This window comes from Lontra canadensis, unplaced genomic scaffold (assembly GCF_010015895.1).
Source record: "Lontra canadensis isolate GAN:19392208 unplaced genomic scaffold, GSC_riverotter_1.0 scaffold8, whole genome shotgun sequence".
Lineage (NCBI taxonomy): Eukaryota > Metazoa > Chordata > Mammalia > Carnivora > Mustelidae > Lontra > Lontra canadensis.
Window position 1 is genome coordinate 648,271 of NW_022631002.1, and position 14,717 is coordinate 662,987.

The 14,717-nt window shown below is 61.9% G+C and overlaps 1 protein-coding gene across 4 annotated transcripts in view; it reads left to right on the top strand.

The window, feature by feature from the left end:
* The window catches only part of ANKRD11 (ankyrin repeat domain 11), a 112,032-nt gene that overhangs the window by 75,827 nt on the left and 21,488 nt on the right, over positions 1–14,717 (top strand). For 2 of the 4 annotated variants that reach the window (XM_032853754.1, XM_032853756.1), the window contains exons 2-3: positions 4,112–4,258; positions 9,619–9,757. In XM_032853754.1, coding sequence (XP_032709645.1) covers positions 4,172–4,258; positions 9,619–9,757 — 226 coding nt within the window. In that variant the 5' untranslated portion in view covers positions 4,112–4,171. Of the gene's footprint in view, positions 1–4,111; positions 4,259–9,618; positions 9,758–14,717 lie in introns of those variants that run through there. The other 2 variants (XM_032853755.1, XM_032853757.1) reach the window with 2 other exon arrangements.

The following is a 14,717-nucleotide window of genomic DNA, read 5'->3' on the forward strand; positions in this document are numbered from 1 at the left end:
AGAGCGCCCCTGTGTTTAGGGAGGGCGTTTTATGACACCGGGAGTGAGGGGACTCAGATCACAGTGACGGTGTGCCTGAGCAGGGATGGCCAGCTTGCCTCTGGGGCCTGAGGCTTGGTTGTTTGGTCAGACAGCCCCAGAGCCCAGGTTGAGGTGGCCTTGGAACTTGTTAGAAGAGAGGACCCCCGCCCCAGCCACAGAGATGGTCTCCACTGTGATGCCTCTGTTGGGGGGGGTCCCAGCCTCTTCGTGGGTTGAAAAGTGAGTGCCCAGCAGTGAGCAGGGAGCCTGTGGTACCCTGGCAGCCTCTGCCCTCCTAGAGGACCCCTGGAAGAAGGGGTGAGCCTGGCCCCTGACCCGTAGTTCTGCCCAGCCTCGTGCCAGTCATGGGTGGTGACGAGAGCTTCTGGGACTTTTCTCTGCACCCACGTCCTTCCCTTTGCCGGCATGACCATTTCTCTGAGCCGAGAGAGAGAGGCTGGCTGGATGCGGAGGGGTGGGGGGGATGCCGTGCAGCTCTAGACTGGACAGCCTGTGAGGGGTTGGGGAGACCAGGTAGATGGAAGATGAAGGTGCATTTGAGACCCGTCCTCAGCTAGTTTGTCACGGAGGACATCAGTCCCCTTGGTCCCGCAGCTTGCCAGGCGGGTCTTGCGAGACATAGGACGGTTGACCCAACGCGTCCAGCTTGCCAGGAAAACCAATTGGAACACATCATTGGCGACTCTGAGCCATAGAGCGGAAAGCCTTCGTGAAGCTGTCTCGCTGACTGCCCCTGATGAAATGAGTCTGGAATGCTGGGTGGCCCAGGCCCTGAGGGAACCATGGCCATCGTGGTCATCCTCGTGCTCCAGACCGGTTGGGAATTACTGAGGTGTTTGCAACCAAGGGGGCACTGAGGTGGCCTCGGTGGTCTCAGCTGTCATCGTGCATGTGGGCCGAAGGAAAACGTCTTAGGGAAAAGGAAACGGAACATTTGGGATGACCTTCCTAACCCGATCGCTAGTAGTGTCCCCAGCCCCTGGTGGAGGGATGGGGCGGGGCCCTGAGGCTCCCGGGTGGGCACAGGGCATGGCATGCTGGGCCGGTGGCTGGCACAGAATGTCCCTCGAACCACCGCAGTGAGGCTTGGGGCCACCCTCGCCCTGCGACAGGTCGCGTGGAATTAGCTGGTTGTTCACAAAATGAAATGTGAAAATTAGTAAAGGGAAATCTCATTTACGGTGGTGCAGAGAGGCAGGGCGAGCCGGGGCAGCTCCTGTGCCCAGCACTGGCTGTCCGTTGCAGATCTAAGAGGAGGAGACTGTTTTACTATCCCAGCAGGAGGAAAGAATGTTTCCTCCTCCCCCAGCAGCCGTCCAGCCACTGAGAAGCCACCATGCTTCTGGCTCCCACGTTCACCCCGGTAGACTTAGTTAACAGCAGCCCCCCGCTTTCTGCTCCAAGAGCCTCCTCCGCTCCGTGCCCTGGAATTGCCTGTGGTCTGGGGCTGGCTTGTCAGTCCTGGGTTACCGTTCTCTGCTATTCAGAAGGAAGCCAGTTTTGCTGGTGAGACGATAGCAGTTTTATTTTGGACACGGACAGAACATGACAGGCAGGTGTCTGCTGGCAGAGGCGTGTGTCACGGCCCGGCTCTGAGGGACTTGGCACGGAGACTGGCACCCAAGGCCTCGGTGGTTTGACTTCAACGCTGACACTGAGAACCACTCACAGGCAGCACCGGTGTCGTACTTAATGGTTTGCAAGGTCCTCACAGAGCTGGGGGTGCGCCCTGGAGGGCCGTCGTGGAAGGCCTCCAGGCGGCTCTCTGTGAGTCGCCCTGAACGTCCCAGACGCTCTCTCTGAATGCTGGGCACAGGTCTTCCCCGTGATGCTGGGCGTCTGCCCGGGCCCAGGGCGCGTGGACATGGAAGATGCCGGGGGACCAGGCTCAGAATTAACGTCACTCCTTCCTCGTGCCTTGTGCCGCCTCTGGCCGTTCTGAGAGAGAGTCTGACCGTGGAGGCTGGGGTCCTTGTCGCGGGGCTGGACTGTGTTCTCCGCGTCCCGCTCTGCAGCTCCGGCCCTTCCCGCGGAGGCAGGTGGAAGGAGGGGGAGGCCTTCCAGCTTAGGGGTCTCAGAACTCTACTTCGAACGGAGAGACCACGTCCCAGAGCCATTTCAGGGACACGCGGTGAAATCCCTTGTTGAAGGAACGCGGTGGCCGTCTCTGCCTGTCTCTTGGCGTAGCCACGACAGAGTGGGCTGGGAGATCGGAGTGCGGCCACGTGCTGGCCCGGGCGTTTCGCATTCACGAGCAGGAGGGCTGGACATGCCACGATGGCTCTGTTTGATTTCCCGTCGGGAGAGCAGGCCGTCGGGGGCTTCTCCTGAGTCATGGCCAAGGAGTCGCAGCACGTGCCCCTGAGCCCGGCAGGCTCAGTGCTCTGGGCTGGGGAGTTGGAGAGGGAGGACGCGTTCACGTGGCAAGCCGAGGCAGGAAGTGTTTTCAGCTTCCTCCCCGGGAGCGTGTGGATGGCACCTCCGGGTCCCCCTCCTTTGTGTAGGGGGCGGGGGAGGTGTCAGGAAGTGAACCAAGTTGGTCAGCCTGGTCCCTCCTCCTGAAGTAAACCGAGGTGTCTTCTCAGGTCAGTTAAGTATCAAGAGGGTGCTTTGTGAGATTTTATCAGTTAACGTGGAAGAACGAGGTCTCAGGAGGACGTGGGAAAGGGCGGTTCAGGGCGCGCAGGGAGCCGGCGAGACCGGGGAGAGCTCCGTGTCCGCGGTGCGTGAAGGTCGCCGTTCGGAAGCCGCACCCCGTGCAGATGCGGGGCCGGCCCCTTGGTGACTTAGTCCCAGAAACTTCTTATCCAGACAGCGAAGCGCAGAGGTGTGTCACGGGAGGTGCGGCGGTTTGTGTACGATGTTTTCTGACCCTGAGGGTGAACATTTAAAAGTGGGGGCACCTGGTGGCTCCGTGGGTGAAGCGTCTGCCTTGGACTCGCGGGTCCTGACCCCGGGGTCCGGGCACTGAGCCCCACGTCGGGCCCCCGCTCGGCTGCTCCCTCCGCCCTTCACGTCGCTCGCGCGCTTTCTCCCTCTCAGTAAATAAGTAAAATATTTTTAAAAGCACAAAAAGTATAAAAAGGGAAGACAGTGGCTTTTGGGAAGACCGTGGAGCAAGCGGGAGGCCGCGTTCCGGAAGGTCCGTGTGGCCAAGGTCAGGTCAGGTCAGGTCAGCGTGGCCACTGGTGGACTCTCCTCTCAGGTCTCATAGGGAGCTCACCCAGGGCCACCAGGGAAGGCCCCAGCGTGGCCAGGCGGTCTTTGCCGGGGTTTCTGCCGGGAGAGCAGGCCGGCGGGAGGGTGGACAGCTCCGGACTGGCCGGTCGGAATAATGCTGTAGGCCCTTAGGGCCTCTGGTTGCCTGGTGGCTGGCCTGTGTGTGTCAGGTGAAGGGTTGGCTGGCGGTTTTGTGTAGGGAAGGTTTGCTGTCTCTAAGAAAGGGCTCTGGGAGGGGCCGTCTCTCCCCAGGCAGCAAGGTTTTTTTGTTTTTGTTTTTAAACACGTCAGAACATCATAAAATACAGAAATAAGGCAGCCTATGCCCTGGCATTTCCTGGGAAATACAGCCGCCGGGCCTCAGGTCCCTGTGTAGGGTCTGGCTCAGTGGGCACAGATCACGGCACCCGAGTTGCCTGGACATCTGGCGGGACTGGGAGGACTCCCTCAGGGGCAGCTCGTGGCCGCTTCCCCCTCATTTTATTTGGGAGAAGTTGGGGAATTGGGTCTGCGTGGTTCTCATCCTGACCTTCTGTCTGGGGGCCGTGCGGGGAGGCAGCTGCTTCCCAGGGGTGCAGGTGGTGAGTGGGGGTAAGGCCATGGCCTAGAGGGTGGCGGTTGTGAGTACTGCCCCTGGGGTGTGACCCTGCCCGTGGAGCGGGCTGAGGGGACCTGCAGGCGCAGGGCCAAGCTCTCCACCCTGAGGACCCTTCCTGGCACCGTCCCGCGGGCAGCACAGCCCTGTCAGAGCGGAGGGCGGCACCCGGTCCATTCCGGGGCGTGAATTTGAGGTTGCCTGGGCTTTGTGTGGATTGGTCCTGACCGACCCTGTGTGTCCTCTCGTTTGAAGCAGACGGTCGATGACGAGGCGACGGCCGCATAAATGAAGACCAGGTGAGGAAGGAGAACGATGCCCAAGGGCGGGTGTTCACGGACACCGCAGCACGAAGACTGCTCCCTCAGCAGCGACATGGTGGAGAAGCAGACGGGGAGAAAGGTAACGCCCAGCTGCCCTCCCTCACTGGCTCGCCACCGCTGGCCTCTGGTCGTCCCCGTCCTTGTCGACGTCCGTCTGCAGCGACAGTGATCCAGGCCAGGTCTGGGCCGAAGACCTTTTTCTTAAGGACGTGCTCGCTATTCGGGAGCCCGAGTGAGGCTGTCATTAGGGTTACGTGCAGGTTGCCGACAGCGTCGGTGTGGGCCCACGTTTCTGGTCTGGGGCCGCAGATGTCTGTCGTGGTTTCAGTGAGGTCGTCTTTGCTGCGTCCCGACCAGGACGCTGGGGTGCCCTTGTGCGCTGTCCCTGGCCGTGCGCACGTCTGCGGTCAGAACAGGAGCGCCTCGTGCTCGTGGTGGGAGGTGAGCTGTGCGTGGGGGGGCACCGCCCTTCACTCTTGAGGTATCCCTGTCCCCCGGGACGCCTGCGTGGCAGGCCACCCATGCTGTGACCTGTGTGAACGGAAGCTCCGTGTCAGTGCATCTGCTTTTTCTGCTGACACCCCGGTTGGGGCGTAGGAGGGGATGAGTGAGTAGAGCCGGGCCCTCCATCAGGTTGAGGGGAGACGGGGGCAGGTCGTGAAGGTCGGCCTGTGTGTGCTCGTCACAGTGAGTAGGCTGCAGAGGCTCTGGTGCGTGGGCATCTGTGGCCACGCATTCTGTCCCACTTGCCCTGTCCCCCAGCACCCCGTGCCTTGTGCGGGAGCAGGTAGGAGGCCCCACTTGGAGCTGTGGGCAGGCTGAGGCTGCATTTTGGTGTGAGCTTGTGCGGGAGTAGCTTGCGGGTCTGGGAGGCCTGGGGTGGGGGGCTTCCGGCTGTGGCTTGGGATGACCGTGTGCTCGTGTGCCCACGAGGGGCGGGAGCCGCTGGGGACAGATGTGCCCTGGGTCAGCCCAGTAACTCTTACCTTGGGACGCTTTCACACAAAACGGCCGAGCGTCGTTGGTCATCATGGTGCCCAGCTCCGAGTGTGGGTTTTCCTGGGGTTGGAGTCCCCATGTGTCCCTGTCCACGCTGCCTTCTCTGCCTCCAGACCAGCTCCCTCGAGTGGGCAGGCAGCTGGGCCTCCAGACCACCGTGCTCCCAGCTCAGTTCTCCGCCCATGCAAGCTGCGCGGAAAAGGCCCCCAGAGCCCAGCGCCTGCCTTGGAGGGGCCACCTTCTGACCTCGGGCCCGCGCCGTGTGGCTGGGAGCTGCTGTCTCCTCTCTGAGCGGGGTTGTGCCCGCACGGGACTGGCTGTCGAGGGCAGCGTGGGCCGTGCGGGCACGTTTGCCGCGGGAGCCGTGTGCGTCTGCTCTGCTTCCTTCTCAAGTGAGGTAGCTCTCTCTCAGCCTGTGCCCCCCAGGAGGGACGTCTTGGGGGCCTCTGTCCCGGCCCGTTTTGCTAGTGAGCAGAGCTCAGCAGCCACCTCGAGTGAACGGCCTTGCCCCAGCCCAGCCCCGGTCTGCCGAGAGCCCCGTCCGAGCTGCTGCGCCGCCCCGACCCCCTCCTGGCTCTGTCGCAGGTCTGGGTTTTCCCTGCACGGCTGGCACGTGAGGAGCTGAGACTCCAGGATGGTCAACTCTCCAGTGAAATGGGTCTTATCTCATAGTTCATTGTTGTTGTTTTTTTAAGATTTTATTTATTTATTTGACAGATCACAAGCAGGCAGAGAGGCAGGCAGAGAGGGGGGGAAGCAGGCTCCCCGCTGAGCAGAGAGCCCGACGCGGGGCTCGATCCCAGGACCTTGAGATCATGACCTGAGCCGAAGGCAGAGACTTTAACTCATTGTTTAACACTAGGGCAAACCCCACCCGGATCAGAGTTCGCAGAACGATCACCGCCTTGGGAGGCCTCCTTATGGCCCCTCCTGACGTCGTCACCACAGTGGGGCCACCCTGCTGGGGTTCCACAGGGGCTCCCTGTTGACTATCACTGTCCCCTTTGCAGGCTCTTTGTGCGGCGGCGGCCGCCCCACCGTGTGCATTCCTCTGCCGAGGGACGTTTGGGCAGCTCCCCCTGGGGGCGTGACACGCACCCGCTGGCAGACGGGCCAGCAGTTTGTCCCCGAGAGTGTGGAGGCTGGCCTGTGTCCTTGTCACACAGCTGGTGCAGCTGACCTTCGGCCCCTTGGGTGTGGTGGCGGCGTGCTGCTTGCGGGCTGGGCTCCCGTCAGTGTTTGCCCTTTACGGCTGGGTCCGTGTGTATTTTCTTCCCCGTGGACCTTCACACGGTCCCTGTCACTTACTGAACAGGGTCCCCCCCCCCCCCCACCACACACCGTGTCAGCGCCGAGCCTTTGTCCCGAGGCAGGTGGGGCTGCAGCCTCCGCTCTTTGGTCTGAACCTTTGGCCCTTGGCCTGGGGTGGCCTCGGCGACTGTGGCCATTTTCTGGTCCACGTGTGTGTGGCCCCTCCACGTGGTCCTGCTCATTTCAGTCCTTTGAGCTTCCACGCAGGTTCTGAAGCGAGCTGGTTGGGTTCCACAGGAGGCCTGGGGCGTTTTGATGGGACCCGGGGCGGGAAGCGGAGTCTGCAGAGACCATCCTGTCTGCGGTTTGGTCGGGTCTGACCCAGGGACGGGGACGCTCCTCCTTTTGTTCGTCTCCGTTTTCTCTCAGCAGCGTTTCGTCATTGTGTGCGGGCCGCAGGTCGACGTCTTCTGCTAGAGTCATTCCTGCGTGTTTGGTGTCTTTTGATAGTAACTGAAGTGATGCTTGAGCGCCATGTCCTGGTTGTCTCTAGAAATCAGCTACTTTTCTGTAACCAGTGACTTCCGATGCACTTACTAATCCGAATGGTTTATTTTTCACGTATGTACCCCTAAGCTGTTAGGGTGAGTGCTGTGTTCCTGCTCTGGGGAAAGGGGGGAGAGGGGTCGAGCCCAGTCTGGTTCCTGTGTCTCCCTGCGGCTGAGCGCGCCGGTCCTGTCTGCTCCGGGGGACGCTCGGCGAGCTGGTGTCCCGGCACCTTTCTGACCCTGTGCATGGAACTTTCCGTTGGCGACGGGGCTGGACTTCGGGTGGGCAGTAGTGAGGGTCCTGGTTTACTCTCGGGAGCCGGAGTGCCGGTGGCGAGCTGCGCCGGTGTCAGAGCTCACGCTTCTGCCTGCTCTGTGCCCTTCTCGTCCGCGCTCGACGCCATCAGTCTCTGGTTTTGGCTGCTCTGGTGGGAGCGCTGGTCTCCCCTCCTGGGTGTAATTTGGACGATCTTGATGCAGAACGTCTCCCGCACGTGGTTGATGACGTGGCTGATGACGTGGCTGTTGCCTTTGGGAAGGGCGGGCTCATCCTCCGCTCCCTTGAAAACCCGGTTTGTTCTCCCATAGCTGTGGGGACGCAGCTCTTTGGGGACCCCGTCAGCTGTCAGCCACGGGGGCTCTTGGTCTGCTGGAGGGGGCCTCGTGCCCCTGTGTGCCCAGAGCTCTTGTCAGGGTCAGTAGGGAATTTTGTCACAGGTTTTAGGCAACTATTGGGTGATCGTGTGATTTTCTTGCCTTTATTTTCCTCATGTGGTGGGTCATGTTGGTTTCTGAACACGCGTTCCTTCTCTCACAGAAGCCTGTAGCCGGGCGCTGGGAGTGTGCTCGGTGGCAGGTGTTGCTGGCTGCTTGGGCTTGTGCTGCGGGGCTCTGTCCTTCTGTCAGGGCTGGGGTGGCCTGGTGCTGGTCCCGGCCGGAGGCCGTCCCTGGAGCCGGGGTGCTGCCAGCCTCTGTGTGGCTCCGTCTTCCAGCAGTGTTGCCGCGGCTCACGCCAGGTGCCCTTGGAGCTGGCCGCGTGTTCTGGCGGAAATCTCCCTGGTCGTTTGAGGGTGTCTCCTGTCCGCTCCCGCAGCTGGCGGATACCGTGGCTGGCTGTTGAAGCTGGGAGACCATTGGGACCATGAGGATGGGGATTGTGGCCGTGCTCTGTGAGTGCTGGCAGGTGTCTCCTCCCAGGAGCAGCCCGAGGGCCTAGGCTGCTGGGCGGGGGGTGTGGGGTGTGCGGGGGTGTGGCTGTGACTGTTGCGTGTTCGCTGACAGCTCTCGGGAGGAGGAGCACAGACGGCAAGCCCCTGGCGGGGATGCTGTCCCTTCTGCCCGTGGGGCAGGCTGTGTGTGTTCTCCCGTGTGGGGCTCATTGTGTGCCGCCCAGAGCCCCGTGCTATGGCGCGGGCGGACAGGGAGGCTGGGAGCTTGCAGTGCATGGAGCCGGGGGATGGTTAGAACTGGGCCGTCTCCACTGAGCAGCCCCCACCCAGGATGTGTTGTCAGCCAGGGCTGCAGGGTCCAGGGCGTGGAGCACACCAGGGGCTCCTGCCTCCGCTCAGCGCTGGGTCCTTCATCATTTGAGGCTGGGGCCGCCCCACCCTTGGCCTCCCAGGCTCTGTGCACGTCCATCCCCATAGGGGCCCTCCCTGCTTGTGTGGACAGCACTGGTCAGCAAGCGGCCTGTTGCTCAATGTGCCCTGAGCCCCTCCCTCATTCTGGCACCTGCTCCCGTTCTGCACTTGGTGGCAGCGAGGCAGGCACAGGGCTGGGCGCAGTCCGCCTTGGTCAGCATGCTGGTCAGGATGGGGCTGGGGTTCCGGCCTCTCGATCCTCACCCTGTAGGAGGGACCAGCCCTGAGACAAGACTAGGAAGGGAGTGATGGCTCCACCCAGCCTCCTGCGTCAGGGGTTGGGCCTGCAGGGTCTGTCCCCAGAACAGCCCCACAGTGTCACTGGCATGTGATGATGTCGTTTGGGGAAGGAGGAGGCCCCATCCCAGAAGGGAGAGATCTCGGGGGGGCCCAGGCCCGTGAGGGGCATTGAGCTCCTTCCATTCATAGAGGAGGTCATGGTGGAAAACAGACCTCCCCCTGCCAGCACTCCCCCTTTTTTTTTTTTTTTTAAGATTTTATTTATTTATTTGACAGAAATCACAAGTAGGCAGAGAGGCAGGCAGAGAGAGAGAGAGGAGGAAGCAGGCTCCCCGCAGAGCAGAGAGCCCGATGCGGGGCTCGATCCCAGGACCCTGAGATCATGACCTGAGCCGAAGGCAGAGGCTTTAACCCACTGAGCCACCCAGGCGCCCCCAGCATTCCCTTTTTAAGGCCAGCTCTTGTTTTCCTCGTTATTTAATCCTTCCCTGGAACGCCGTGTTGGAGACAACTTGCGTCTCTCCTCGCTTGTTACTCCTGGGAACACTGGGGTTTCGGGATGAGAAGGGGGGCTGTATGTGGGGCCGGAGAAAAGTAGAGGGGCTTGTGTGCTCGTGGGAGCCTGGTGGGTGGGAGGCGCTTCTCCCTGCCCGAGTAAGACACGGGCTTTTCCCGGCGTGTGGAACGCAATCACAGTAAGTGTGAGGATTCCGAGAGCTCGGTTTGGGAACGATGTCTGAAAGCACCGTTTTCTTTTCTAGGATAAAGATAAAGTTTCTCTGACCAAGACCCCAAAGCTGGACCGCGGTGATGGAGGGAAGGAGGTGAGGGAGCGAGCGACCAAACGGAAGCTGCCCTTCACCGTGGGCGCCAATGGAGAGCAGAAGGACTCGGACACAGGTACAGGTGCCACCCCCTTTCTCCCTCCTGACCACCCCAGGCCATCGCCACCTCCCAGACTTTTCTCTTCCACAGAAAGTGTCCTTGACGGCCCCTCCCTCAGGCATCTCCTGACCCTGGACCCTGCCTGGGTGGTTCCCCCAGGACAGGTGCCCCACTCCTCAGCCTCTCTGCACCTGTCAGCCTTGCACCAGGACTCTTGGGAGAGTCCTGCTGGAGGCCTGGCAGGTCCGGAGTGAGGTCTGAGAGCATCTTCTCTGTTGTTGATATTCAGGGTGACCAGTGCTGATAGGAGAGGTTCACAGAGAGCTCCCCTGAGACGGCCGCGCCCCCAGGACACGCAGCGGGGCTCCCGGTGTGTGCCCAGGTGTAGGCATGAGTGTGGGCTCCTCTCCCCTGGTTCCCAGGCCCCCTGTGCTCTGTTGAGTCCCCTGGACATCTTGCGCTGCAGGATGAGCATGTTTTCCCTTAGGGCTGCAAAAGCACACAAGTTAAATCCGGGTGTTCGAAGTAAAGGCCAGAGGGAACTCACCGAGTGAGCGGGGGCCTGTGCTGTTTTCTGCCGCTGGGGTCTGGGGGTGCAGAGCAGGGCCGTGAGCGTGCGCGTGTGTGCAGGGGCTAGTGATGCTTGGCACGTGCACTTTCGAGTTGATGCCGTGTCGAGCAGCTCCTCGGGCTAGGCAGGAACCCGGCCTTTCTCCTACCAGCCCAGACCGTCTCTCCTTCTTGAGCCTGGTGCCCAGGGCGCTTCCTGGCCTGCTGGTCTCCCAGGGTCACGGGCAGGGGCAAGAGGAGCACAGAATGCCCAGGGAGCCACGGAACCTGGGGCGAACCCGCCACACCGTGCTTGTAGCCGTAGGACAAGGAGCGGAGGCCCTGCCAGGATGGGGGGTGGGGGGCTTCCTGCGCACGAGGGTCCGTGTCAGGTAGCAGGACAGTGACAGGGACTGACACTAGGTGAGCATGTGTGAAAATCAGGAGAAATGGCCGAGGGAACAGCCCGGAAACGTGTGCCGTGGCTTTTATTCCTGAGGCCGCACGTCCCTCCCCCAGCGCCCTCTGTGGGCTCCGCGCGCACACGTCTGGTTAGTTAAAAGCCAGAAAAACGCGTTCGGTTCTGCTAGCTAGCATACGATGGTGTCATGGCCCCCAGGGACCCTTGACAGGGGTGTGACCGAGCCCACGGCTGCTGTGGCTGTGCTGGCACAGTGGGGACAGAAAGGGGTGGGTGAGCAAGTAGGGGAGCCTGTGGGTGCACGTGGACGCCAGGCTCCTGCCGGAACGGAGGGCCCCGCAGAGATTCTGGGAGTCGGGCTTTAGGTCCGCAGGAAATCAGACTGGCCTGGAAACCCTCCCTCCTGTTTTCTGTGCCTCTAGCCGTTCTGGTTGCAGGGGCCTGGTACCGCGGCTTGGTCACGAGCTCTCTGGATGGCGGGGGTCTAAGTTTGCTGTCCGGCCTCTGGGACGTTCCTGTAAATTCCCCAGCAGCCTTGCTGTGAGTTCAGGAGACCGTGGTGGGGCTTCTCCTTCCAGCGGAGCCTACTCTGGGGCAGGGCAGCGGCCCACTCTGCTTTGGTTGGTCGGGATTTCTTTGTGATGCGCAGTCCGTTGTCATGTTGCCTTCTTGGGTTCGTGTTTCCTGCAGGCCTTAAAGCGTCCATCTCTTGATGGCCAGCGTTTCAGCTGGGGGCTGCCAGGTGGCTCACCTGGACCCGCACGGTTGTCCGGGGCACCCTTGCCTGCAAGTCGTGGGTCTGGGTGAGCGCAGGGAGGGAGTGTCGTGGGGTAGGAAGAAAGTGAGGTTCGGTTTGAGCACGAAGTCTCCAGGCCAGGATTGTTGCAGACGTCTGCACGCGTGCACGGTGCTTGCCCTGATGCTGTCACCAGCATTTGGGGGCGGAGTGTGCACCCGTGGGTCTGCTCCAGCACAGCTGTGTGTTCCCCCCTGGGCGTGTCGTGCAGGACTCTCCGTGTGTCACATGCGGCACCGGGAGGGGGGCTGCTGGGGCCCGTGGCTGGGCCTGCGGGGTCGGGGAGCAGAACACCTGTGCGGGTGCTGGCTCTGCGGCGGGCCCTGAGCTGCCCACTCCAGGGTGCGCGGCCGCCCCCGCCCCCGCTCCTGCCGCGTCCCTCCGGCGCCCTCTGCTGGCAGATGCAGCCCTGTGCTCGCGGAGAGGGGAACGCGGCACAAGGCTCCAGAACCCGGGGTTCTGTGTGGCCAGTAGTGGCTTTCCTCAGCTGTGCCCCCCGGGTGGGAGGAGGCTGCCGATCCTCTGCCCGGGACCGCCGAGCTGCCTGAGAACGTTGTCCCCGACCCCCAGGAGGTGCCCTCCGTCCACGGTGCTTCGTCAGGCCTGGCGGCGGCTTGCCAACAGCACGGCTGGTCTGTGGTGAGAGCTGGCCCCGGTCTGCATCCCGGCCGGGGACGCCGGTCTCCCACAGGCGGTTTGTCCCTCTGGCTGCCCGCGTGGCGTCCTGGACAGCTCGTCCTTCCAGAAGCTCCAGCCCCTGCGCACCTCCGAGCACGGCCTGCTGCGGCCGGCGGGTGGCGTGTGCTTGCGGCATCTGGTCAGTCTGGGAGAAACGAGCCCCGAGCCCCCGGTAGGCTCTTCCCGGGGCTGCTGGGGGAGGCGGCTCCCGGGCAGGTGGCCTCAGGCCCCGCGGCCCCACGCCCGCCACGGGCGTCCCTGGCACGTGCCGCGCTGCCCACCCGTGAGGAGGAGAGTGACGTGACGGCCGCACTTCAGATTCTACTTCTTTATGTTTAAATTTTCTCTCGACTCTTGAACAAGTCTGTGAGGCAACTTTTAGGTGGTTTCCGTGCGCACCTGCCCGTGGTAGGCTCCTTCGTGAGCCTCCCGCTCGGGTACGGTCTCCGCCCCTTACTCTGGCAAGAGCTGTGCCTCTCGCTGCCCGAGCCACCAGGGTGGGCGCTGCCTGTCCCCAAGGCCACGGGGCTCCCGCTTCAGAGCGCTGCCCTGTCAGAGGCGTCAGGAGCTCGCAGCTGCCGGTCTCACTACTGAAGGTTTCTTTGGGGTCATGAGAAACTGGGTTTTTCTTACTTTGGTTTTATCTGAAGAGGAAGAGGCTGGCGTCCTGCATCTGGGTATTTACTAGCAGTGCGGACGTGTAAACCACTCGTCCACTCCGTCTTAGGGGTTCGGGGACAGTCGTGTGCTTGCTGAAATGCCGGTCATCCTTGTTCTGCAAGACTGGATCGGGCCGTCTCACGTTTGAGGACAAATTGCGGCTCCGCCGCCCGTGTCTGCGCGGCTCCAGGGAACTGGGACCCCTGTGCTGCTGCGCGCCCGAGGGACATGTGCCTGATGGGGAAGGGCTTCTCTACTCACTTGCTTATTCTGCGGTCACTGCCCGTGCCGCCAGGGAGTGCCGCTGCGGTGGGAGCCTCTGGCTGGAAAGGGCACACGCCACCCACAGTGACTCCGTTTCTCCGTCATTGTCCTCCCTAAACTGGAGCAGTTTCTTCCGGTACACAGAGGGGAGCGTGGACCGGCCAAGGAAGTCTCTTTCTACCTAAATTCCCCGTGTCCCCCACGTGCGGAGTAGGAGGGAATCTGCGGGATTGTGGCTGTTCTCGGGGCCCCTGCTGTCCACACAGCATAGGTGACCTGGGCCCTCAGCACCACCCTGGGTTCTGTGACTCTCAGGGAGGACTCCCCGGACCATGACCGATTACGGACAGGGCGCAGAGCACACTCGACATGGGGAAGCGCACACGGGCCGCCTTCGGGGAAGCTGGCTGTGGTTTTTCGAGAGCCCCCCCAGAGGAGCCTGGATGGCAGTGTGGCCACTCCACCTGCTGGTCTCCCAGGGTCAGAGGCAGGCAGTGAGGGGCGGTCAGAGGTTCGTGTAGACGGTCCCAGGACTGGCAGGATTGATGGCGTGTTCATACAACCGTGCAGGTTGGGATATGGTTTATTTCATTTTATTTATTTTTTTTAAGATTTTTATTTATTTATTTGTCAGAGAGAGTGAGCACAGGCAGGCAGAGAGAGGGAGAAGCAGGCTTCCCACTGAGCAAGGAGCCCGATGTGGGACTTGACCCCAGGACGCTGGGACCATGACCTGAGCTGAAGGCAGCCGCTCAACCAACTGAGCCACCCAGGCGCCCCTCATTCTGTTTTTAAAAGTTCTCACTGTGCTTTGGTGCCATGAAAGGGGGACAGTGGTTGGGCAGCTGGGTCGTGTGGGCCTTTCATGCCGGCATCACTTCCTCACACCCTGGCTCCCTCCTCACGGCCACGCAGCCCTCACGGAACTCAGCAGCACCTGCGGGATTGGGGCTGTGGTCGCCCGCCCCAGAGAAGAAAAAACGCAGCTGTAGAGCCACCCAGCTGCGGCCTGGGAGGAGAAGGCAGATGTCAGAGGAACCCCAGCTCCCCGCCTGAAGGTCCTCTGTCTTCACTGCGCGATCAGTCGTGGTGACTTTTGAAGGAGGGAAGAGCCAGTCACAAGTGCAGCCTGAACGTCACAGGGCCCACACAGGTTGTGTGGGAGCTTGGATCCTGGTCTTGCTGTGCTTGGAGAACCGAGTGTGAGACTTGGGACAGAAACAAGCCCCTTGCAGCTCCTGGCCTGGTGTGGATCGCCTCCGGCATGTGGACTGTCCCACTGGAAGTGGTTCTTCGTGGACTCTTCGTGTCGGGCCTCGCGTCTGGTGTGGAAGGCTTGCTCCTGACGGGGGTGTGCCCCCGGTGCCCTGCCTGTCATCAGATGTCCCTGAGCACTGCCTGATGTCTCAGTTAGTGCTGCCATTCTACAGCCGGGCCCCCAGATGCTCTCGTGGGCCGTGCGGTCCCAGCAGTGCTGATGCAGAGTTAGGGTGGGATGTAGGGCTTGCAGATTTCCCTTTTGGGCAGCTTGGTGGACTGTCCTGGAAGAGCCGTCAGCTACAACAGCCCGGAAGTCAGAGATGGGGTTCCTGAGTGCGCTGAGTCCT